This window comes from Cupressus sempervirens, chromosome 2, assembly GCF_028749045.1.
Source record: "Cupressus sempervirens isolate cs-2001-9-10 chromosome 2, ASM2874904v1, whole genome shotgun sequence".
NCBI classification, from domain to species: domain Eukaryota; kingdom Viridiplantae; phylum Streptophyta; class Pinopsida; order Cupressales; family Cupressaceae; genus Cupressus; species Cupressus sempervirens.
In genome coordinates this window covers 63,365,637-63,387,839 of record NC_143119.1, presented here as the reverse complement: position 1 = coordinate 63,387,839, position 22,203 = coordinate 63,365,637, and the positions used below count along the sequence as shown (strand labels likewise).

Genomic DNA, 22,203 nt, shown 5'->3' with positions numbered 1-22,203 from the left:
AAATTTTTGGAACCAGAATAAAGTTAGAAACCAGAGAGGGAGAATGTTCTAAATGAACCTGATAATAGTTGTTGAAGATAGAATCCAGTGAAAGGAAGAGCTCATACTAATAGAGGGAGTTCTCAAGTCTAAAATCCAAAATTTCATTATGCTATGACATATCGTGTTGCCATCAATGCCAAAGAGGGAGATTGTTGGATATAATTGACTAATTGTGAGTTGTCTTTGATGTTACACAAATGTCATATCATTATCAATCTGTATATGTCAAGCTCACTCGGGCAATGAAGACAGTTCTCAGTGTCTACCAAGCATTCATGTGTTTGCCTAGTTCAGAAGGCAATGTCTATCGAGTTCACTCAGGTGTCAAAAGAAAAGTTGCAAAAAGTGAGTGTTAACCGAGCTCACTCGGGTAATGAAGGAAAGTTGAATGGAACTAGTGCTAATTGAGCTGACTCGGTTGCCAAGGGATTTTTGTAAGTTTGCAGTGTTAACCGAGCTTTTGTTGGTTAATGAAGGAAATCATTTCAGAGTTAGTTTATACTGAGTAGGGTCGGCTAACAAAGGATTTTCTTATTTTGTTGTATAGAGCTTAATTAATTTATCTATTGATTCCAACCAACTAAGGTGATGAATATTGATTATTCTAAGTGTTATTTGAGCTAACTTGACAAAGTGGAATATATAAGTATAAGGTCAAGTTGTGATTTCAAAGTGTGCAAGTTAAAAGTGGAAGTGAATGTGTGAATTGTGGTGATGTGATTGAAGATCTATTAAAGAGCAGAGACACCGGATTTGAAGGATAAGTAGGATATCCTTGTGGTGCAGCAAAGCCATATTCGATCAGGAAGGTTCAAGTACAAGTCAGAATAGAGATCTAAAATCAAAAATTTAGTTGCATTCAAATTAGGTCATCTCATTCTTACTCTATAACCATTGTAGTAGTGATCTAAATCTCCTAACAGAGTTGGCTTAGTAGCTATTTGAAAATCCTCTAACAAGGTGACAATTCCAATTGTTCTCAAGACCTCTAACAATGACACTCCTAACAGGGTGATTACATCCTTTAACAAGGTCACACCTAACTGTGTGTTTTGTAACCTTTAACAAGGTTGGCTCCTAACAGGGCTCACTTCAGAAGAGTGAAAATCAGTAACTAGTTGCTATTGGTGGTTTTTCCCAAATTGGGTTTCCACGTTAAATCCTAGTGTCAAATGTGTTCATGTTATTTTCTCTGTGTTTGAAAATAAGTTAAAGTAATGGTAATCATAGATAACATTTAATGGTTTATGTGTTAATTATTTATTGAGCTAATCCTATTATTATTGAGCTACAACATTCTATGTATTTACCGAGCTTCAGCAGTATTCAATTATCTGTTTGCATTTTGTACTGACATCTAAGGGATCTGGGATTTATTTTTGTAGTAATTGATTCACCTCTCCCCTCTTAGTTACTCCTCTTATATTTCCAACAAAATTGATAGCAAAGCTATTGCCTCTGAGTATTGAAACTCAACTCCTTGCATAGAGATATAGCTATTGTGTACATTTTGTGAAACAATTTTAAGGCACTTATCTTGTGCATCCTTAAGCTTTGAATTGTCCTAATTTATACCTCATGTGCACCATCCCACTCATCAATATCCATTTGATGGCCTTCTTCAACATTTTTTGTATCAACCTCTATGTGGGCTTCTTGATCTTTTACCTATGTGATGGGCCTAGCTACATTTCTTAGGCTTCTTGTCTCTTCATCAAGGTAGCTAACCTTTGCTCCAAGCCATAATTCTTCTTTAACTCCTCTTCATACTTATTTTTGGAATTAATGAATATGTTGTATGTTTGATATAGTTGTTCTTCTAGCATATCTATTTTTCTCTTTCCCATGAGTGATGTTGTGTTCATCAAGTTATGTATTTGGTCACTAGACACAGTAGTGACATTCTAGAATATAACATTTCCTTGGGGAGAGTCATTTATCTCCATAAGGTTTGGATTGTTTCCCTCAGGAGCCATGCTCCATATTGACATTGTCTTAAGTTGTCAATATTGAAACCAAACCCATACAACTCACCGGCAATGTTTGTCTCTTCAAAAGAGACTAATTTATCTTGTCTTCTTATTTAATCAAGCATAAAGGATGAACTAAGTTCCCAACCTAGGAAAAGAAGCATCCTGATTCTCTTCACCAATTCTCTGGACCTAGTTCCGGCTGCAAGGTAAGCTCATTTTCCTTGACCTTGTATAAGAATGAATTGAATTCATCTATATTTATGAACTCATCATCTTTCATAAACTCTTGATCTTGAATTATTCATTCATCCAACATCTGGATATGTAGCTCAGTCTTATTAGGGATTTTCTCATTTCCCCAGCCTATTTTAACAAAAATTTGTGTCTAATTTTATCAAAAATTTGAGACCCTCTAGGAAAAATCTACAATGCCTTCCCTCTAACTTTATCTAGTATCTCAATCATCTTCTATCTTTTTCTTCATTGAGCCCATGAAGAACTCTCTGGTTGATCATCATCTACCTCAATAGTTATAACATCCTGTTGCTAAGGGGGTTGAGGCTATGCTTTGTCCCTTATTTCTGTAGGTACTTGTGTCATTGTGTACTCAAAATTATCAAGGCACTTATTATATTTTTCTAGGTACCTTACCTCATGGTAGATACCCTAGAAAGATGGATATGTTGCGTTTATGGATTCTTCTATCCTCATTATCTCTCTCCACTTGCAAGTTCTATCTCTATAGACCTTTGTATATAAACAATTCATTATACAATCTTCCTCCCAATTTGGCTTGCTATTAGGAAGAGTAGGTTTCCTCATTTTCTTGAGAGCATGCCTCACCAAATCATTTGGATCATAGGTCCTGGCAGGGGCTATATGAAGCATGAATTCTTCAATGCCTTTATTTGTTTCTTCTATCGCATCTTTTCCTATCAAAAAATCTCTTATCTTTATATTTCTAGCTGCAAAAGAGCCTTTCTTGACAATAGGACCTAAATAATCCTTGTTCATCATAAGAAGTTGCCAAAAGAATTCTAACTAACTTAATCTCTCTCGGACATATTTGCGTAGTACATGAGGGGGTTGAGGACACCCAAAAACCCTTATTAAAGAGAAGTAAAAGAAATAGACTATCCCAATCATGGCTCATTACACTATCCACATTTGGACAAGAAGATGGTCTTAACATCATTCTTACCCTTGTAGGTACTCTTTCTGTTATATGTGCTAACATGTTTGAAACTGGAAAAACAAAATATTATAAAAAGCAATAGCACTAGCATAAGGATAAAACCTTTGCCAGAAATGAGTCCACAACTACATAGGTAGGTTCTCTCTATTCTCCTAAATGGCCTCAACAAAATTTGGACTAACATGCCCTATGTTCTTATAAAAAATAATGTGCATTAGCAATGAATAATGGAAAAACCTAAAATTTCCCAATTCTCCCTTCTAAGCTGCCACAATCTCAGCATACATCCTATCAATAATATACTCAAAAAAATTATATCCAACTTGATGAACTAGGTCCTAGATATCTAGAGTCATGATGTATATGTACCCAGGGGCATTCATGGTACCATTTACTCCCACCAGTTTGTTGATCCCAAATATGGTATATTTGAAATACTTGCAAATGAATTCAAGTGGCATAAGATCTCTTACCTTCTTTGGTAGTTCACCCTTTTCCTTCTTTTCTTTGGAGTTGTGTCTTCTCATGAATCTTCCAATAAAGAAGCTCTTCTAGCTCTTGAAAGTTCTATTCATTTTCTCCTTCTCAATTGGTTTTGTCATAGGTCTCCCTAGGTCAAAAACTTCAGGTAAAAGTCTCCATGTCCAATCTCCATAGGATACTCATGTCCTTCTTATGAAATCCTTTAGTTGTAGGATTGTATGATTTGATCAATGCCTTCATTAGATCAACATCTATTATTACTTTTGGCATTATCAATTTTTCTATGTTCCTTATCCAAGGGTTGTAGATTGGTGATTTCTCAAACCTATTATTATAAAACTACTAGAAAAGCTCATTTTCATTGGTATCAGGCACAATGGCATCTCTATAGAAAGCGTATGCATCCTTGAAAACATAGGAATTCAAGGTTTGAGCATGGGAAGATCCTAAAAGGAAGTATACCCATTCCTCTATATATAAACTCACCAACTTTGGTTTGGCCTGTTCAGTGGCTTGTGAAGATTCTTCTAAGTCAACCTAGGCTATAATTTTGCCTTCTTCTTATGTCATGACTTCTGCAATCAATTCTTCAAACCAACTGTTGTCAAGATCAACTCTGAATGTCTCTGCAAGCTCTAGAAATTTCTTAGCGCTCAAACTTCTATCTTTGGATTGTGCAAAATATTGTAACTCAAAAAATCGCTATGTCAACTTATTAAATAGAGAATGAGTAGCATAGAAGCATTTGTGTGCCTTTATGTCAACATATACGAGAATTCTCAAAATCTGTAAAAGTGCACTTGTACTACCATCCTTTCAAATCTTTTATGCACTTTTTGACAAGACATCACCTTTTAGTCATGATGAGACTCTTAACAGTCATTTTCCTATCTCAAAAATTTGCCTATGACCCGACAATTGCTCTTAATCATTGTTTCACAATCAATTTATGTCTTAGCATTTAAAACTAGTGACCAGACGATCATGGCTTCACACCTTCATCGTTTCTTTGCAATCCAGTTAATGTTTCAAAAAATTAACTATGTGACTAGATGCCTTAAGGAATTTAAGCCTTTTAGAATTTTACTCACACAGTCGCTTCATCTTATCAACACTAACATTTATTTTTTGTGTCCATGTGACTTAAGCATTACCACCGCATAGGCTAGGATTAAGCATTACCATTGTCAAACCCCTCGAGATTGGTCGATATACACTCAGCTCATTGTATAAGGTGAAAGCTATGGAGTCTAAAGTTCAACTCATTACCTTAAAGAAGTTCAAGACTGGATTTGACTTTAACTATAGAGGAATGCATTCAAAGATGAAAAGGGTATTCAACCATGTTCATTGCATGGAGGATGTGTGGATTGACTTGCACACTAAGATAGATATCATCAAGATGGACTACTGGAGGATTAGTTTGTGGCAAATCATCGACCTCAAGATGATCCAAATTCCCTTGGGGCTTAAGATTGAGGATGATGATATGATTTTGGATCCTGAATTTCACAATAGGAAACTTGAAAAGTTCTTCCCATTCCCATTCAATGGCAACAAAGAGAAGGAACTTCCATCTTTGACAGATTTTAGTCTATTTCGATGAATACCAATAGATGGCTAAAAAGAAAAGGTCTTAAAAGAGTACATTCAAAGGTTGGAGTAGATTGCAATCATTTCAAACCTGTTGGAAGGAAGTCTCAAGTGGAGATAAAAAAAGAAAGATGGTTCATCCTTCTCGAAGCTAGTTAAAACTCTCAAGTTTATGCTCAAATGTGGAAAAGTTGTGATCCCACCCTCACACTCTTCAAGCACTCTTACAAGTGCAAGAATCAGATGAAAAGGAGGAAGAGAGAGAGAGAGAGAGAGAGAGAGAGAGAGAGAGAGAGAGAGAGAGAGAGAGAGAGAGAGAGAGAGAGAGAGAGAGAGAGAGAGAGAGAGAGAATGATTATATCTCCCCCATAGTTGCCAAATAGTCAAGAGTCATCTACTCAAGAGAAACCATTTTTTGATGTTGTAGACAATGATGTGGATTCAGTCTCCATTGCATTCATTCCTATCATTTCCATTTCATAGGTGAACGTGTTGGCACTCCCTATCTCTGTTGCAACTCCTATCCTCATAGCAGAATAGTGTGAGAACTTGGGGAATATGTTTAATGATTTTCCAACTCTCGTAGAAGGACAAGTTTCCCAACTTGATACCTCAACTGCAAAATTTGAGATATGTGTGACGAATTCATCCCAAATAACTCACATAGTTCTAGCCATGAAAACTTGAAGCATGCACTACAATAACATAAATACAATCAGGATCAATGTCTATTCTAGCCACTATTCTAGCTTCAGTAGATAAAGGATTCAATCTTCTTGCATGGTTAGGAAATATCACCATGAAAAGGACAAAGGTCGTACTACCCCAAATGATTTTCCTACAAAGAATAAAAATCTAATCTCCCAAAGGTGAAGGTTTTCTCAAGAATCCTTGTTGATTCTAAGAAGACCAAATGTGCTAAGATTGCAAAGCTTTTGGTGGATAAACTAGGTAAAGAGCTTAATCGCTTGAATTACAAGTTCACCAAAATTGAACTTCATAAACAATCATAGCTGGTGTGTTTACAAGATGCCCAAGATGCACTCTCAAATTTCTCAAAAAAAATCACGAGCTCTAGGAAAAGAAAAATTAGTTAAAGAAGGAGAATGCTCACATTCACAAGGTCAGTTGTTAGCAATCCTCGCAACCCATGGTCATCACATTACAAATAACTTAGTGAATCAAAGAGTCAAGGCTGCAAAGGATTGGTTTGAAGAGGTTATCTCAAAAGGAGTTCAATCGATTAAAGATGTGTTCGAATTCCTTGAGCCTATCATATGTGTTGAAGACATGCTCCATGACATGATTGCTTTTTTTAATTAAGAGACCAATACCTTAAAAGAATATTTGGGTACCTAGGATCAAATGACAAAGGGTTATTTGGATGTCTTGATCACATACAACATCATTCCATCCCTGCATATGTTCTATAAATATTAGGGATTCATGGGTGACAAGGCTAGGGTGATGGAAAAGCTTTTAACAAAGCTACAAGATCCCTAAAAAGCTACAAAGTAGTTGAAATATAGATCATGGTTGATCTATGATAGATGGGATGCAAGGTCCTCACAAAGGATGACAAATTGTTCACTGAAGAAGAAATGACTGCAGATTAGACTGCTAGGGTGAATGCTAAATTTGATTCATAGGATTTTGGATCACATACAATGAACAAGTTTTTCATGTACAAGTTTACGCTAAAACGCTTATGGCATTCCATTGTGGAAAACTACCAAGTTGTAAAAATGAGACATGCCAAGGCAGTCAAAGTTGAAGTAATTTCAAATATAATGAAGTTACCAAATCTTCCCATGCTTCAAGATTGTATTTCCAAGTATAATGATGAAAGGTGCTCCCCTTAATACCATAAACACATAACAAAAACAAAGAAACAATAACAATTTGTGAGAACAAAATATGGGCTTATTATTATCACCACAAATGTGGAAATACAAAATTCAAAATTACAATATGCTAACCCACATGGGCACCTTCATTACAGTAATTTGCAAGAAAAAGCTACAAACTATCACCCAGAGATGTCCTAGACAATGTTCGGGCGTTTCTTAAATAGGTAATTTTATGCCACTTAGGAAGGTACTAGACAATCAAACTTAATACCTAGGGCTGACAAACCCTAATAAAACATATAAAGTCAGCCAAATACATTTTTGAAATTTTGGCCCAACTTCGAAAGGCCATAACTCTCGAACTATTGCTCTAATTGCCTATTATAACCGCTTTTTTGGAATACTTAGCTTCTGATCTACAGGCTTGGATCCATGCAAGTGCCCCTTTGTCAAATTTTTGGGCCTCATCCGGGGACATTTAGGCCTTCAACGACAAGCCTGAAACTTTTATACCAAAATTGCAAACCAAAAATCCATAATAAATCCATGAGTACTCATGATATGGCACTAAGTCTCAACTGGTAGGTTGATATATCTAAGCTGAATATCCATCTCTGAAATTAGGATATTTTGATCTCGTATGATTGAGTTACTAAGTAGTACACCTCCATAGATAGCAACTCTGCATGAAGACAACCCTTAATCAAACAATTGAAATGAAATATTTTTGGCTGATGCAAGATTGCTCTTACACCCAGGATGCTCCTACATCATGTAAGTTTTTTCTTGATAGTCTTGAGGATTGATTCAAATTTTCAGCCTTTTTTCTTTTAGTTTTTAGAATTTTCAGCTTTTTAAATGCAAAAGATAGATTGCATGTAATCACAATTGCATATAATTTGATTATACAGACCTTCAATACATGTAATCCAATAAATCTTCTTTCTAAGTTTTACTAGGTCAAAGTGGTTGAGTTGCTTCCACATTTTCCTCATTTCTCTCACTTATTTTCCTATATAAGGAGTGCCCCCCTCGTAAAAATCATCTTTATTTTTATGCAACAGAGCTCTGTCAAACTTGTGAAAGCATTACTTTGATTTTGTAGTACCAATTTGGAAGAAAAGTGAATAGAAAGAAACAATTGGCATTGAAACTTTGATTGGGAGAAATTTGGATAGAGAAATTCAAAGCTTTGGTTGTAATTTGTGAGTATTGTCTTTGATTCATGTTATTATTATGTGTTCAATAATAAAGCATAGCGAGTTAAGAAGCAATCAGAAACAAAGCTTTAACTAGGAGTGATTGTGGTATTACATAGACTAGAAGCTTTGACTATAGCTTGGGTTATTGTCTCAAATTTACAAAATAAAGTTAGAATTTTGTGCACCCCAATGGCAGAGGTTTTTCTTATAGAATAGACTAAAACAACACTTAGAGCCAAACCGGTACACTTTCAATTAGTAAGTTGGTGTTGGTTTATCAGTATCATTATTTTCATCTATTAGATAGAAGTGTAGTTTAGAGATTTAATCTTTCCCATTACTCACTCCGTGGGTAAGTGGATTGTCCTAAAAGATAAGAGGAAAGAATATTGGTAACATCCCTTACAAAATCTCTCAACTTTTTGCCTACCTGAAGTTGATCCAAGGAACAGTGAGAAGGGGGAGCCTTCCCTTTAAGGTAGGAGAGACTTTGTCTCACATGCTATGGCTAGTCATCCTATTTTGCAACCAAAATTGCATAAACCGTCAGTTGCAAAATATCCACCCAACACAATAATTTACCAAAATCTTGACATTGTCAAATTCCAAAAAATGTTCTTCTAAACCCTCAAAGCCCTTGAACATATTGCCTATCTTAGTGAGCATTTGGCTATTATGTAGTAATTCCACTGGGATATAGGGAATACATATTCATCTATAAATATATGAAAACTTAAAACTCAAACGGTTCAAAGGTGGGAGCCCAATTTATAAGTTTTATAGAGAAACCCTTGCAAAAAATGGTCGGCCCCTTTAAAAACCTTTCTTTTAAAGCAATATTGTTACAATCAACAAAAATGAAATTGCTATGGAATTTAGTAATACTTACCAAGTGTTTGAGATAGTGCTTAAGCCAGACATAGAAGTCAATTCAGAAACACCTTGTCCACTCCGTGTGGCAAAGACTCCATCATTTTTCCAGTGCTCTCACAAACCAGTCGAGTACTTATTACTCACAATCAGTGTGTCGAGGTTTGAATTATCCTTAGGATTTACCTCTTTTATCGTAGTGTTCACAAAGGTGACCCTATGGTTTTTGGGTCGTTGTGGGTTATCAAAATTCATATGGTCTAAGGGTATGTGTGTTTGTGTCATGCCATTACTTGAGTTTTTGCTTCATGGGATGTTCTATTTTAGCCAATGGTGTGCTCTTTCTTTTATTGGCTTAGGTGACCTATAACCTTTGGCAGAGAGGTTGTAACTCGTAGCCACCGTCTTTAACAATCCTTTCTGATGCCCTACTAGGACAATATTTGCTCCTAAGACAAAGATTTTTCTAGCTCAACGATTACTAATTTTTGGTTCAACCTTCCTCCTTGCCATGGTGTTCTCTGAGATTTGGAGGCTGAGATTGTTCTTGGGTCTTCTCTTTATTGCCCAAGTCCGAATGTGGTCAAGCTAAAAGTTGAAATGAGTGGTTTTACAACCCTCCACAAACACCAAGGGTTGCAAAGGAATTTGCAAATGGAACTAGGGTTACCATATTTAGTTTTTGCAAAAGTGTCCCTTTATTTATTCACCCTAATATTTTCTTTTTCATGGAGATAAAGAATCTCACCAATTTTGCCATCTTTAGTCACTATTTTAAATTAATGAAATATTTTTTTAAAAATAATAAAATTAGTTTAAATACAAATTAAAAATAAACTTTATATTTTTTGTCAATGTATTTTAATTCTTTATATTGATTTGTTAAAACTAATTTTAAAGGACTAAATGATTTTAATAGTATCCTCGGCAAGAATTAATAATAAGATTGAAAATAATAGTTCAACTACACATAAAATTGTATTTGTTTATAAGTATATTTTTCACCTTTTTATTATTATAAATTTATTAGATTTTATAATAAATTAAACAAATTATAAACTTTTCTAATTGTTCAATTAATTAATTGTTAAAGCGTATCTTTTGATTTTTCTACAATAAAAATAATTTGATACTATAATGTTTTAAATGTAGAAAAATAAATAAATTATGTATGAAAAAATTATAAATTTTCTAATCTTAATCTTTATTATCTTTGTTCTTTCTAATTTTTAGAGTAAACATATTTCAATAAAATTACTCAAGAAAACTTTTAGAAATGAAAGTTCTCATCAAAATATTTTAAGATCTTATATAATCTCTAGAAAAAGCATAGCAACAATTCATCCATATTTAAAGTGTAATGGAAAGTGTATTTAATTACACAGTTGGAGAGTATATTATATAATTATGTTGATGATATCAATTTATTTTGTTAATCATTCCTCCAATCAGAAATAGGAATGGTGGAAAATCAAATAGGTACAAGTGTTGTGACTTCACTTCTGTTCACAGATATGTGCTTCCATCAACAGAAATCCATATTGCTCAAACGTTAAGTGTCTTTTATAGTCCACGACACTAGTCATAATTTTGAGTTGACATATAGTGATAGTGATATGGGACTACTTCGTACTTCTCTTCACAAGGCACCTACATGTGCTACAAACAAGGGGTACTTACCCTATGCCCCAGTGGGATCTAAACTTGTGACTTCCTTACCAAGAGTTCAAGTCCTCCACCACTACGCCAACTCAGGATTTGAAAACTCTAAAACAATAGACATTGCACATCACTTGATAAATATAGACCTTTGATTTTGAAAAGCAGCCGACTCTTTTCAAATAATATCACCTTCACCATAATAAAAATATTGCTTCAAAAAATATCCGTTCAAAGATTTAAGTTGTTAAAGGTGCAATTTCTGTAGTGCAATTTGTGCTTAAATATTTATGTTCTATAAAAGTCCCTTCATAGGTGGAAAAAAGATTCTGAGTTGGTGGAAAAAAATTTAGTCCTTCACCTTTTCAACTCTCTCAAATCTGCAATTCTAAAAAGTTGGGGCCGCTACTTTTGAAGAAAAGATTTGGCTTCATTGTGTAGCAATTTTTTTACTTGAAGGGACCTTACACTCCATAAAAATAGATCTTGAAGCCCGCCTTAAAGAATTGCATCCTAAGTAAATTTGGATTAGAAAATGTTTTGAAATCAATTTTGCATCCCAAAAATATAGGATTGCTATTTACTTATGATGTGGCATTGATTGATTTCATGGCTTATGCTATTGTCAATTGCGAGGACTAATGTGATCATATTTTGTACAGTAAGGAGTTTGCAAGATGTAACTACTAAAATCCTCAGTGCAGACTGTTAATTATATAAATTAGTGTTGATAGATACTCTCTCTAGATGCAGTCTTTCTTCTTCTACATCCTTTTTGTATCAAGCAATGACCGGAGTTTTTCTTTTCTAGTTCTTTTCTCCAGGAGCCATTTTTGAACCAGTTATTATTAATATAAATATAAAGTTTCACTGAAAAAAAATTATATAAAGAAAAAAACCAAGAATATTGTTATGTTCTTTTTTAATTCCTTCATGAGTGTTAGAACTTTCAAATTTGTTTTAGTTGTTGCATAAAATGACAATCTTCAACAAGGGAAAACTTTGCTGGAAGTGTTACATGAATGACAAAAATAAAGAGAATAACCACATTGCCAGAAGGTTGTGATTTCATTTGATGCTTGCTTTACAAAAATTTAGTTCCAGTTCAATTTCACAAACTAAATTGTCCTTGCCAAGATTTCAGAGAAAGCCTGGAAGGGTGATTAACAAATTGATTAAACTAAAAAGAAAAAGGATTACTGAAAAGCCTGAGAATATTTCTGCAATAATGATCAAAATGCCAAACAATATTTAAAGCCGCACTGTATGATATACTTCCTCTGTAATCAGATTCAGTGCATATACTGATCAAGTCTACAACAATTTATAGAATGCGAACCACCAGTGGCACTGATAACCTTCTTTGTGGTCAAGAATATTTTGAATTTATGTAATAACAAATGATATATATTTGGGATCATGTTTGAGGATATACAGCTCTATAATATTTGTTTCACAACATATTCCTTTTGGTCTGGTTAGAAGAGTTAAACCATGCTTGCAAAACTTGCTCCAAAACTACAATGGATAGATGCAAAATCAAGTGAAGTTAGGAGTCGCTGACAATCTCTGCAGGTGCTTGCTATGATAATGATGTGAAATGCTCATTAATGATTTGCCGTCTATGTATTGGAATGTTGGCTGTTGGAATTGGAATCAGACCATCTCTTCATCACTGGGTACAAGTCTCTAGAAAGTGATTCACCAACAATACTAATTGGGAAAATTCTTTCCCATTATTGTTATTTATATGTTAAGAGCTGCATACTAACAGAGTATATATCTCAACGAATGGTATAGAACTAAGCACATGCTACTATTTCCAGTCATGCTTGTGTTGATTGAGTCACCATTGGTATTTTGCAGAAAGAAGAACTTCCTCATACTGTTGTGCAGCATTGTCCCAACTAAGGTCTTGATTCATACAACATTTCTGGAGTGCCAGCCAACTTTGTTTGAAATCACGATATGTCTGCAAGGCATTCCCAAGTGCATGGACCAATGCTGATGATTCTGCAGATTCAAATGTCCACCCAGTGCCAGAATTTGCAAATGGATCATATGGCTTGACAGTATCTCTCAGCCCACCAACAGCATGAACAACAGGAATGGTACCATATTGCATTGCATACAGTTGGTTTAGTCCACAAGGTTCAAATCTCGATGGCATCAGTAGAATGTCTGCTCCTGCTATAAAACGATGAGATGTTCTAACAGAGAATCCAACCCATCCACGAAATTTATTACGATACCGAACTTCAAAGGAGTGCAACATCATTTCCAAATCTTTTCTTCCTGCACCCAACATCACTAACTGTAGATCTTGCTCCATCATCCAAGGCATGGCCTCTGCAATGAGATCAATTCCTTTTTGTTGATCTAATCTACCAATAAAACTGATTAATGGGACGTTAGAGCGTACAGGCAAGCCAAGCTCTCTCTGTAATGCTGATTTACATGTAGCCTTGCCTGTTTCAAGTGTATTTAATGAATAGTTGACATATCCATCAGAAATCAGATGGACATCAAATTCTGGATTCCACTCACTGTCAATTCCATTTACAATTCCCCTGAGTTTCCATCGATTTTCTTTGAGCACATCATGTAAGCCCCACCCACCTTCCTGTGTTTGACATTCCCAAGCATAGGTATGGCTGACCGCCACAAGACGATGTGCAGTTTTCAAGCCAGCCATGAAAATATTCAAATGTGTTCCTCCTATAGGATCTTCAAGCATGAACTTCTCAAGATAGTGATCTGGCAAAGTTAGCAATTGGAAATCATCTAGTTGACCCCGGCCCTGCAAATTTAAGAGATGAATATTGTCCATGACTTTTTTAAAACAATTTGAAGTATGCAAAGGAACAAAATCTCATTTTGCAAAAGAAATATTTCAAGGATCAGTTTGATAAATGTGATAAGTGTACAAACACTATCGATCATCAATAACAGACCTAAAATGGAGAGTTAATGACTTCAACCCATCTAATCCCACATGAAATGGAAGAGAGAATTAACAGAAAGCTATAATGTTTTGCATCAGAGAAAAATAATACTCAAATTAATGTTACGAGGTAAGTGCTATTCAAAAAGAGGCAGATACATACTTTAACAATGAACTTGAGAAATTACAGGTTAGATGCTCAGTCGAACAGCAAAATTTGACAATTAAATAATTAGCTTAATATCTTCCAAGGCTTGTACTACAGAGAATTACTTGTTAAAATGTGCAAAAAAACAAATTCAACTGAAATACAGTCTCCTGTGTTATTTTTCCTTGATGTCTTCATGGATACAGACAATCGTAGAATATGAAGACAGTGTCTTCACATAAAATACTGTTATGTTCCACAAAGTTAAGATTTCAAGGATACCAGATGCTAAGCACCTTAACCAGGAACAAATGAAAGAGATCCAATCTGCTATATACTTTTTCTGACAGTTGATTTGAAAAAATATTTTATCCTTTCTGTTGCTACAACATACCAAACTCTTATCGGAGTTAGGAACAATGTACTTCCTTGTTTTATTTTCTAGCTCTGGCTGACTTGCTTTCTGATTTCTGTCACTTTTCATCTAAAGTAAATTTTATTTCTTATTTTTCCCATAGTTTTGGTCATTTGAACCTTGCTAATGTTTGTTGTTCCACTGATGGTTTATTCCAAGTAACTAAGGTGTCAACACATGCCACTTTATATCAGATAGCTTTCCACCTTGTTTGATTTTTATTCACATGATACTTTCCTTTATGTTCAATAGTCTGAGATCGTGTGGAAATGGCATACAATGTCTTGCAATTTGTTCTTTGTTTCTCATTCTTTTGATTTATCATCAAGGAAATCAGAGGGTGCATCCCTAGCAACTTTTAGGGCATCCTCATTTCCCAGATGCTCCAGGGATGTGCCAGGAAACTAAAAGGGATGGCAAAGGTTAACATTATAAAATAGTGAGTCCTAAAAGAAAATTTCTGTTTGACATAACAGCTTCACCAAAACTGGCTTCAGCTTGGGCAAGGCGGCTAAACCCAGCCCCCTTGCAAATCCCCGACCTTCAGGTTGCACCACATGCATACAATTCACTGTGGTAATACTCGTCATCAACTGTCTAATCAAAGCCGCATAAAGAATATTAACTCCATGTGCCAACAATCCCCCACACCCAGCTCACCCTAAATGAGGAAATAAAATGAAACTTTTTTTGTCTTTGCAATTTTATATTGCAAATTTGCAAGTGAAATTTGCAGCCTTCGAGCATTTTATTGTAACTTGTATACTATTTTTTTTAAATCACGTGCATATTGACAATGAATTATAAAAGCAATGAAGTTTTGGCATTTGATAATTTGTTTGATTCTCATGTCAACTCCCATTCAATACAAATGTTATGTATTAAGGATCTATAATTTATATGATAAATGCTTTATCTGTTTTATCATATGTATCATTCAAATGTCCTAATATATTTTAAAATTTTCCTTTTATACATATCCATCCCCTTTCTGGCCCCCAAAATTTGTATCATTGTCCCCTACCATTCCCCTGCCAAAAGCTTGGGGTAATATTGTGAAAATCTGCTACCATCACACATAGAATAGCAATATTTTCAAGGGAAAGGTCATTAGGACTGTTTCCTAAGTTACCAATCGTCTTGGACGAACATGAATCCCAAGGGTATCTGGAATATAGGTCAAGGCTCAAGACATCCTAGCCTTTCAATTTGGGAGAATTAAAACTATCAGCCCAGGGATCCTCGTGGCAACATTCAAGATACTTCCAAGATAGTGTAGATTGCTTGAGATATGGATGTTTGTTATGAAATATTGGAGATGATTTTACAGGTAATAAGCAAGATGAAGGAAAAACTTGTTGGCAATGTTAGGTCCTAAAACAGCAAGTCTGAAATCTTAGAGCTTGTCCTTACCTTCTATTACCCCCAATTTCAACTACCCAAAATTAGATTTTTGTATTAAATCCATTACCTAGCTGGTCAAATACCTATGTTTCTTAAGAGTTTTCAAGATTGGTTGTCGTATGGTTTCAATCAAAGGCATTTATTTTGAATTTTTTAGTGAGTTGGTTGACATATGTTTCATCTTCAAAAATCATCAAGTTCATTATGAACATCCAAGTATGATTGGCAAGTTTCTACATTTTATCAAGGAACTGTTAAGTTATGGAGTCTATTTCCAATGATAGGAAGGAACTAATATTGTTTTTTTTTTTTATCGGTAAACGGCCAAGGCCTTGATATATTTATATTAATAAAAGGAACTAATATTGTTAATTGGTTGTTTTACTAAGTTTTTCAAATTTAATTTTAACATCATTTTATTGTCGATGAAAGAAGATCATGAGATTTTGTGAGATTATGAACAATATTTCAAATGCTAGTCAAAGATTGTTAGCTCAAAATGTTGTAAGAGGAAATTAGGAATGGGAAGTTACAAATTCTCTAAGTTGGCACTTTTTCAAAGTTCATAACGTACCAATTATGGATATAAATCTCCATACTACTCACTCTGCTTCAAACACCAAGGCCAAGATAACATTAGAAGGTTTTTTGCATTAACTGGCAACTCCTCCAAAGACCCAATAGTGAAACAAAGCCTAGCGAATTCAAGTTTGTTAAACAAAGATGAAGTGTAATTATAACTACCAAAGAAACTATCATTGTCAAAAAAAAATCTTCTTTAAAAGAAACATATGGAAATCCAGTAGAAGCACGTGCATAGACGTGATTTATCGAATGGAATGCCTCAAAGGAGTTTTTCTCATGGAATGCAATGCTTGCCGTATTGGCATGAAATGATTGTTGAAAGGCTTTAGAAACTTTCAAATTAATGCATTTACCATTTGCAAAGCCAAAATCTATGACCTTTTTCATTACACCTCTAGTTGTGCCAATTAGGGAGCTTTGGGCAAGATTTGAAGATCCTTCAAAGGATAGAGGGTGCACAAAATTTACGAAGATAAGAATAGATAATGCATGTAAACTATTTGATAGAATGTCTCAAATATTATCTTAAAAAATTACAAAGGTTGTTCATTTACTTGCAAAACAATGATAGTCTTCAAGAATCTAAGAGGCACTCTAACATTACCAAAATGATTATAAAACAGTCAACTATCAAATCAAAGAATGGTCAGACAAATAGTGATTGAGAATGGAAATTGTTAGAACTTCAAGACAGATGATCTTTGTTTGTATCTAATCTACAACGAAAATTGAAATTAGTAATTTCTAGCACACATTAGTGATTTCAAAATTCCATCTCGCCAACCGTGGAGCATACACAACCTTAATAACATATACAACATATGATGTTTTAGTAGTCAAGTTAGTTTTGAAAAGGAATTGTCATGTGATGTTATAACACAGGTTAAGGAAGTTACCATCAATGAGCCTCAATTCACAATGACTATAATGGTCAATATTTTGGATGTGATTAGAATGTGTTCCCTTGGAGATTAAGTTGTTGATAAACAAAGGATCTATTGTGAGGTTTTCACACCATCATCCCATTGCAAATGGGGAGCCTTTCTTTTTTCTTTAGTGGAAGGAATAGTTTTAGGTGGTAGAAATTTTAAAGTCTCCAAGTTCGAAAGATGAGTTTTGGCATGTTAGGGCAGCTAAGTATGTCAAGGATGTCAGTGAGAGTTGGCTAAGCTAGTCAAGGATATAGAATTGAAACCAAATGATTTGTGAGGAAACGAGTTAGAATCATTAGAAAATCCTTGTTCCAAACTCACTTTGACCTTAGAAAGTCAAGAAAGGGTGTGGGAGGTAACACTGTTGAAGGTATACTAAATCCTAAAATTTGGACAAGTTAGAATTTTTTTGAAAACTCCCAAACTGTAGATTCTTTGTTCTAACTCCTATGAGGCTAAAACCCATCACAAACATCATCACAATATTTATGTGAAATATAGACCTAAAGGTTATATTTTATATAAATCCTCCCTCTCTGAGCTGAGAAAATGACTAAGCATGGACAACAGTTATCAAAGAGGAAAATTCCTATGAGCATGGCAGATTCCACCTGCCCCAAAGGAAAACTCCTCTGGCCCTTCAAAATTCCAACCCTTGCAAAAGCAAGCTCCAAGTCCATTTTGATGACAAAAGGTGAGAGAAAATGCAAGAACAATGTTTTCTAAGGTGAGGTTGTAAAAAGAGGAAATTACTTTGAGCATGGAAGATCCTGCCTTCCCTAAAGGAATCCAAAGTCCTCTGAGATGCCTAATTTCCACCCCCTTTTTATTGTACTAATTCCTTTCCTCCCCTTCAATTCAACCCTTAAGTAAAGTTCTGAGGAAATTAGATAAGCATGTAGGGTGTTTTTTTGAGGTCAAATATTCAAGAGAAAATGAAAATCAGATCCAAGACAAAGTGAGGAGAAGGCATGCCCAAGAGGAAAATTCCTCTTAGCATGTCGAATTAAGCCAACTCTAGAGGAATCAAAACTCCCCAAAGTTTTCACTCTCAAATATAGCTTTGAAAAGACATCAAAAGGGCAAAACAAGTCCATTTCGCAATAAGGGTTGCGAGTTTCAGGCAAAATCAAGGTGGCTGAGCAATATTGAGGGGTTTGAAATGTGAAGGAGATAAATTTTCTCTCCTACCTTGGAATTCCGCAGCCATGATGAAGGCAATTGAAATGCAAGGGTGAAGGCGATTTGATAGAGAAATATCTAAAAATAGAAGCTAGCAGTTGGGGAGTTTGTGAAGTGCAAGTGAAATGATTGAAAGGGCCACAATGAAAATTGCTCAAGGCAGGGTGGAATCTACCTATTCTTAAGCGATCACAATTCCTCTCAATACCTTTATTTCCACCTTGGCCTTAGATTGACAAAAAACATTGATGTGACCCCCCAAACTACATGAATGGCAAATAAAGAACTTGAAAATTACAAAAATATCAAGGCGTTGGCAAACTCTTATATGAAGGTTGCAAATTTGAGAAAATTGAAGTGAGATGAATCCAAATTCATCCTAGTGCCTCCATTTGTGCCTTGCATGAAACATAATCAAACTTGACCAAATTCCTTAAAACTGTATATGAATGGAGGGATGATGAATCAATGAAGAATTCTATTGGGAGAAAAAGTAAAACCCAAGGCAAGAGATGATTCTTCTAGGCGTGGAGGAATCCGCTAGCCATAGACGAACCTGAGTTCCTCTCCAAGGGCCAAATTCTAGCCCTAGAAGTAGAGAAAATGCAAGTTTGAGGCTCGTAGAGAAATTGTCTTTATTTTTAAAAATATTTATGATTCTATAAGTTATTTAAGCAGATTAAATGTGTTTTAAGACTTCTTTAGGGGCATATAATGGATATATGGTCTAATAAAAATGACCTAACTAGCCTCTATGGTGCCTCACAATCCCTTCTTTTATCTTAATTCCTTTTACATTATCTAGATTCTAATGTGTTATTTTCCGAGATCGATGCAAACATAATAGCATTGCCTTTATGTAGTATGCGTTTTCCAAATGGCAGTGTCCTCTTGTATTTGTATGAGGAATAAACAAAGACAAGAGACATGTCCCTTCATGGGACATGTCTATTCATCAATATGATTACTATCATGGAAAACTTATTATAGGTGAGTGTGTGTGTGTGTGTGTGTGTGTGTGTGTGTGTATATATATATATATATATATATATGAATCATTGCAATCATATTCAATTTCTCTTTGATCTTAGAGGTTTATCCTACTAAAGCTACCAAAACATCAACACTCCCTCTTAGCTAGGGAGGATAAACACATGACATGTATTACACCATTGGTAACATTACATATGGAAAATTTTAAAGATATCTTTGATCAGAAGATATCCACCATTTTGATATCACGTGTATTGATCTTCCAGAATATCAACACATGATATTCACCAAGTACTCAAAAAAGGTTTTGATATCACATTTGATATCATGAGTCTTGGTCTCCAAGAATATTGACATTCGATATCCACCAAGTAATTAAAAAGTTTTGATATCACACCTGATATCATGAGTATTGGTCTCCCAAAATACATGATATTCACCAATTGCTCAAAAATGTTCAATATCACATATGATATCATGAGTATTGGTCTCCCAAAATATCAATGGTATTCACCAAATACTCTGAGTAATGGTTCCAGAATGTTGAGATGCAAGTTATTCACCAAATACTGTGAGTAATGGCCTTCCTGGAACATCAAGACGCATAATATTCACCAAGTACTCTGTGTAATGGCCTTCCAAAATATCAATATGCATAACATTCACCATGTGCTCAAAAAAAAGTTTATAAGGTATATGAACACACATTCTCATCCTGCTTGCCATATAAACATCCACCATGCAAGGTACAATCATGACCTAATAGATATCATAAGATATCCATCATAATAGAAAAGTAAGTTATTATAAGATCGTCATCTTTCAATAACTTCTACAAATACAAGTGACATCATTTGGAATTCGTCACTTCCTCATGATGTACACAAGGGGTAGGCCCATTAAAATCACATTGTTAGACATAAGGACTTTCAAACTCCTCCTAAATATCAATCATCTGAGCTCCTCATCCAAATTTATCTTTGAAGAAGTGTCAAACTACCTCTGAATCTGATATCAATCTCCCTTTTCCTGCAAGAACATTCTTGAAGGAAAGATCAAGGCAAATAGCTCTTATAGTACATATAAAAATACAAATAAGAGAGAGACCACAAGAAGCAAATAAATGTAAATCTCAAGATGTAATAAAGAAAATACTTATCTCATTATTTTTGGAGCGAATAGTCAATGATATCCTTCATGATGCAAGCATATTAAATCAGTTTTAAGACTATTTTAGGGGTATATAATGGATATTTGGTCTAATAAAAATGACATAACTAACCTCTATGGAGCCTCACGATCCCTTATTTTATCTTAATTCCTTTTACATTATCTAGATTCTAATGTGTTGTTTTTCCGGGATTGCTGCAAATGAAATAGCAATGCCTTTATGTGGTATGTGTTTTCTAAATGGCAATGTCATCTTGTATTTGTATGAGGAATAAACCAAGAGAAAAAACATGTCCCTTTATGGGACATGTCTATTCATCAATATGATTAATATAATGGAAAACTTAATTATAGGTGTGTGTCTATATATATGTCAATCATTGTAATCATATTTAATTTCTCTTTGATCTCATAGGTTTATCCTACTAAAGCTACCAAAACCTCAACATAATGTTCTAATTTATTTTATGTCATTTTTAGTTTACTAACTATTGATTTGTGTTTTATGACCCACCAAAGAGTAGAACAAAATACCAAAATATCTTATCCTCTCTTGATATATATGTGAATCATTGTAATTGTATTTAATTTCTTTTTGCTCTCATAGGTTTATCCTACTAAAGCTACCAAAACCTCAACATAATGTTCTAATTTATTTTATGTCATTTTTAGTTTACTAACTATTGATTTGTGTTTTATGACCCACCAAAGAGTAGAACAAAATACCAAAATATCTTATCCTCTCTTGAACAAAGTCTCGTGTATCCTAAGATTTAAAGAAGATCATATGATGACTCCAAGGTTCCTTGAACGTCAGGTCTTGACTGTGGGTAAGCTTGGTGGTTGATGTCATTTGTTGATGATCAGAAGGGGCCTTGCGTATGTTTACACAGATCCATTTCAATCCATAATGGATGGAGCTATCTAAAGGTTTTGCAGTGAGGTTAAGGAATTCTATTCTACTCTTAAGGGAAGTGATGACAACAAATGGTGCTTTGGTGGACTAATTTCTCAATTTATCGAGCTCCGCTTCACCAAGTTATACTACGACTACACGTGAACTGGTGCAATCTTCAAGGGTTATGCAAAAAAAATTCAAACCACCTTATACACCATCATAAATAACTGTAAAGAGCCCAGCTGGCTCTCAGTACTAGAAATAAGATCCTTCTAAAATTTCCAGACTTTCCACAACTAAGTCGACCATCAAAAATATGCTCAAGCTTGCAATTAAGAACTCACATATTATTTCTTCGCCACTAATGACTTTATTTCAATGCTATAATTAGTACATCACAATTGCTCGTGATCTAGCAAACTATTATTCAATATGCAAGAAAATCCAGAAACAATGCCACTTGCAGCAGTGCACAATTTCGATCAGTTTGCAAACTATACAAATATTCTCAATACAAACACATTTCATTTGCCTTCACAATTAAAATTTACAGAAGGAACCTGGTCTTAATTAGCAGCTCCAAATCATAGTAGACTGTGAGTGCACACATGAATTGCAGCAGGCTCAAAATGCACACATTTACTTGTAATTTCTCCCACACAACT

At 34.6% G+C, this 22,203-nt stretch overlaps 1 protein-coding gene across 3 annotated transcripts in view; it reads right to left on the bottom strand.

Moving 5' to 3' along the window:
* Positions 1 to 12,063: 12,063 nt before the first annotated feature.
* The window catches only part of LOC149571065 (granule-bound starch synthase 2, chloroplastic/amyloplastic-like), a 202,631-nt gene continuing 192,491 nt past the window's right edge, over positions 12,064 to 22,203 (bottom strand). For all 3 annotated transcript variants that reach the window (XM_089812644.1, XM_089812643.1, XM_089812642.1), the window contains one exon: positions 12,064 to 13,667. In XM_089812644.1, coding sequence (XP_089668770.1) covers positions 12,714 to 13,667 — 954 coding nt within the window. In that variant the 3' untranslated portion in view covers positions 12,064 to 12,713. The remainder of the gene's footprint in view (positions 13,668 to 22,203) is intronic.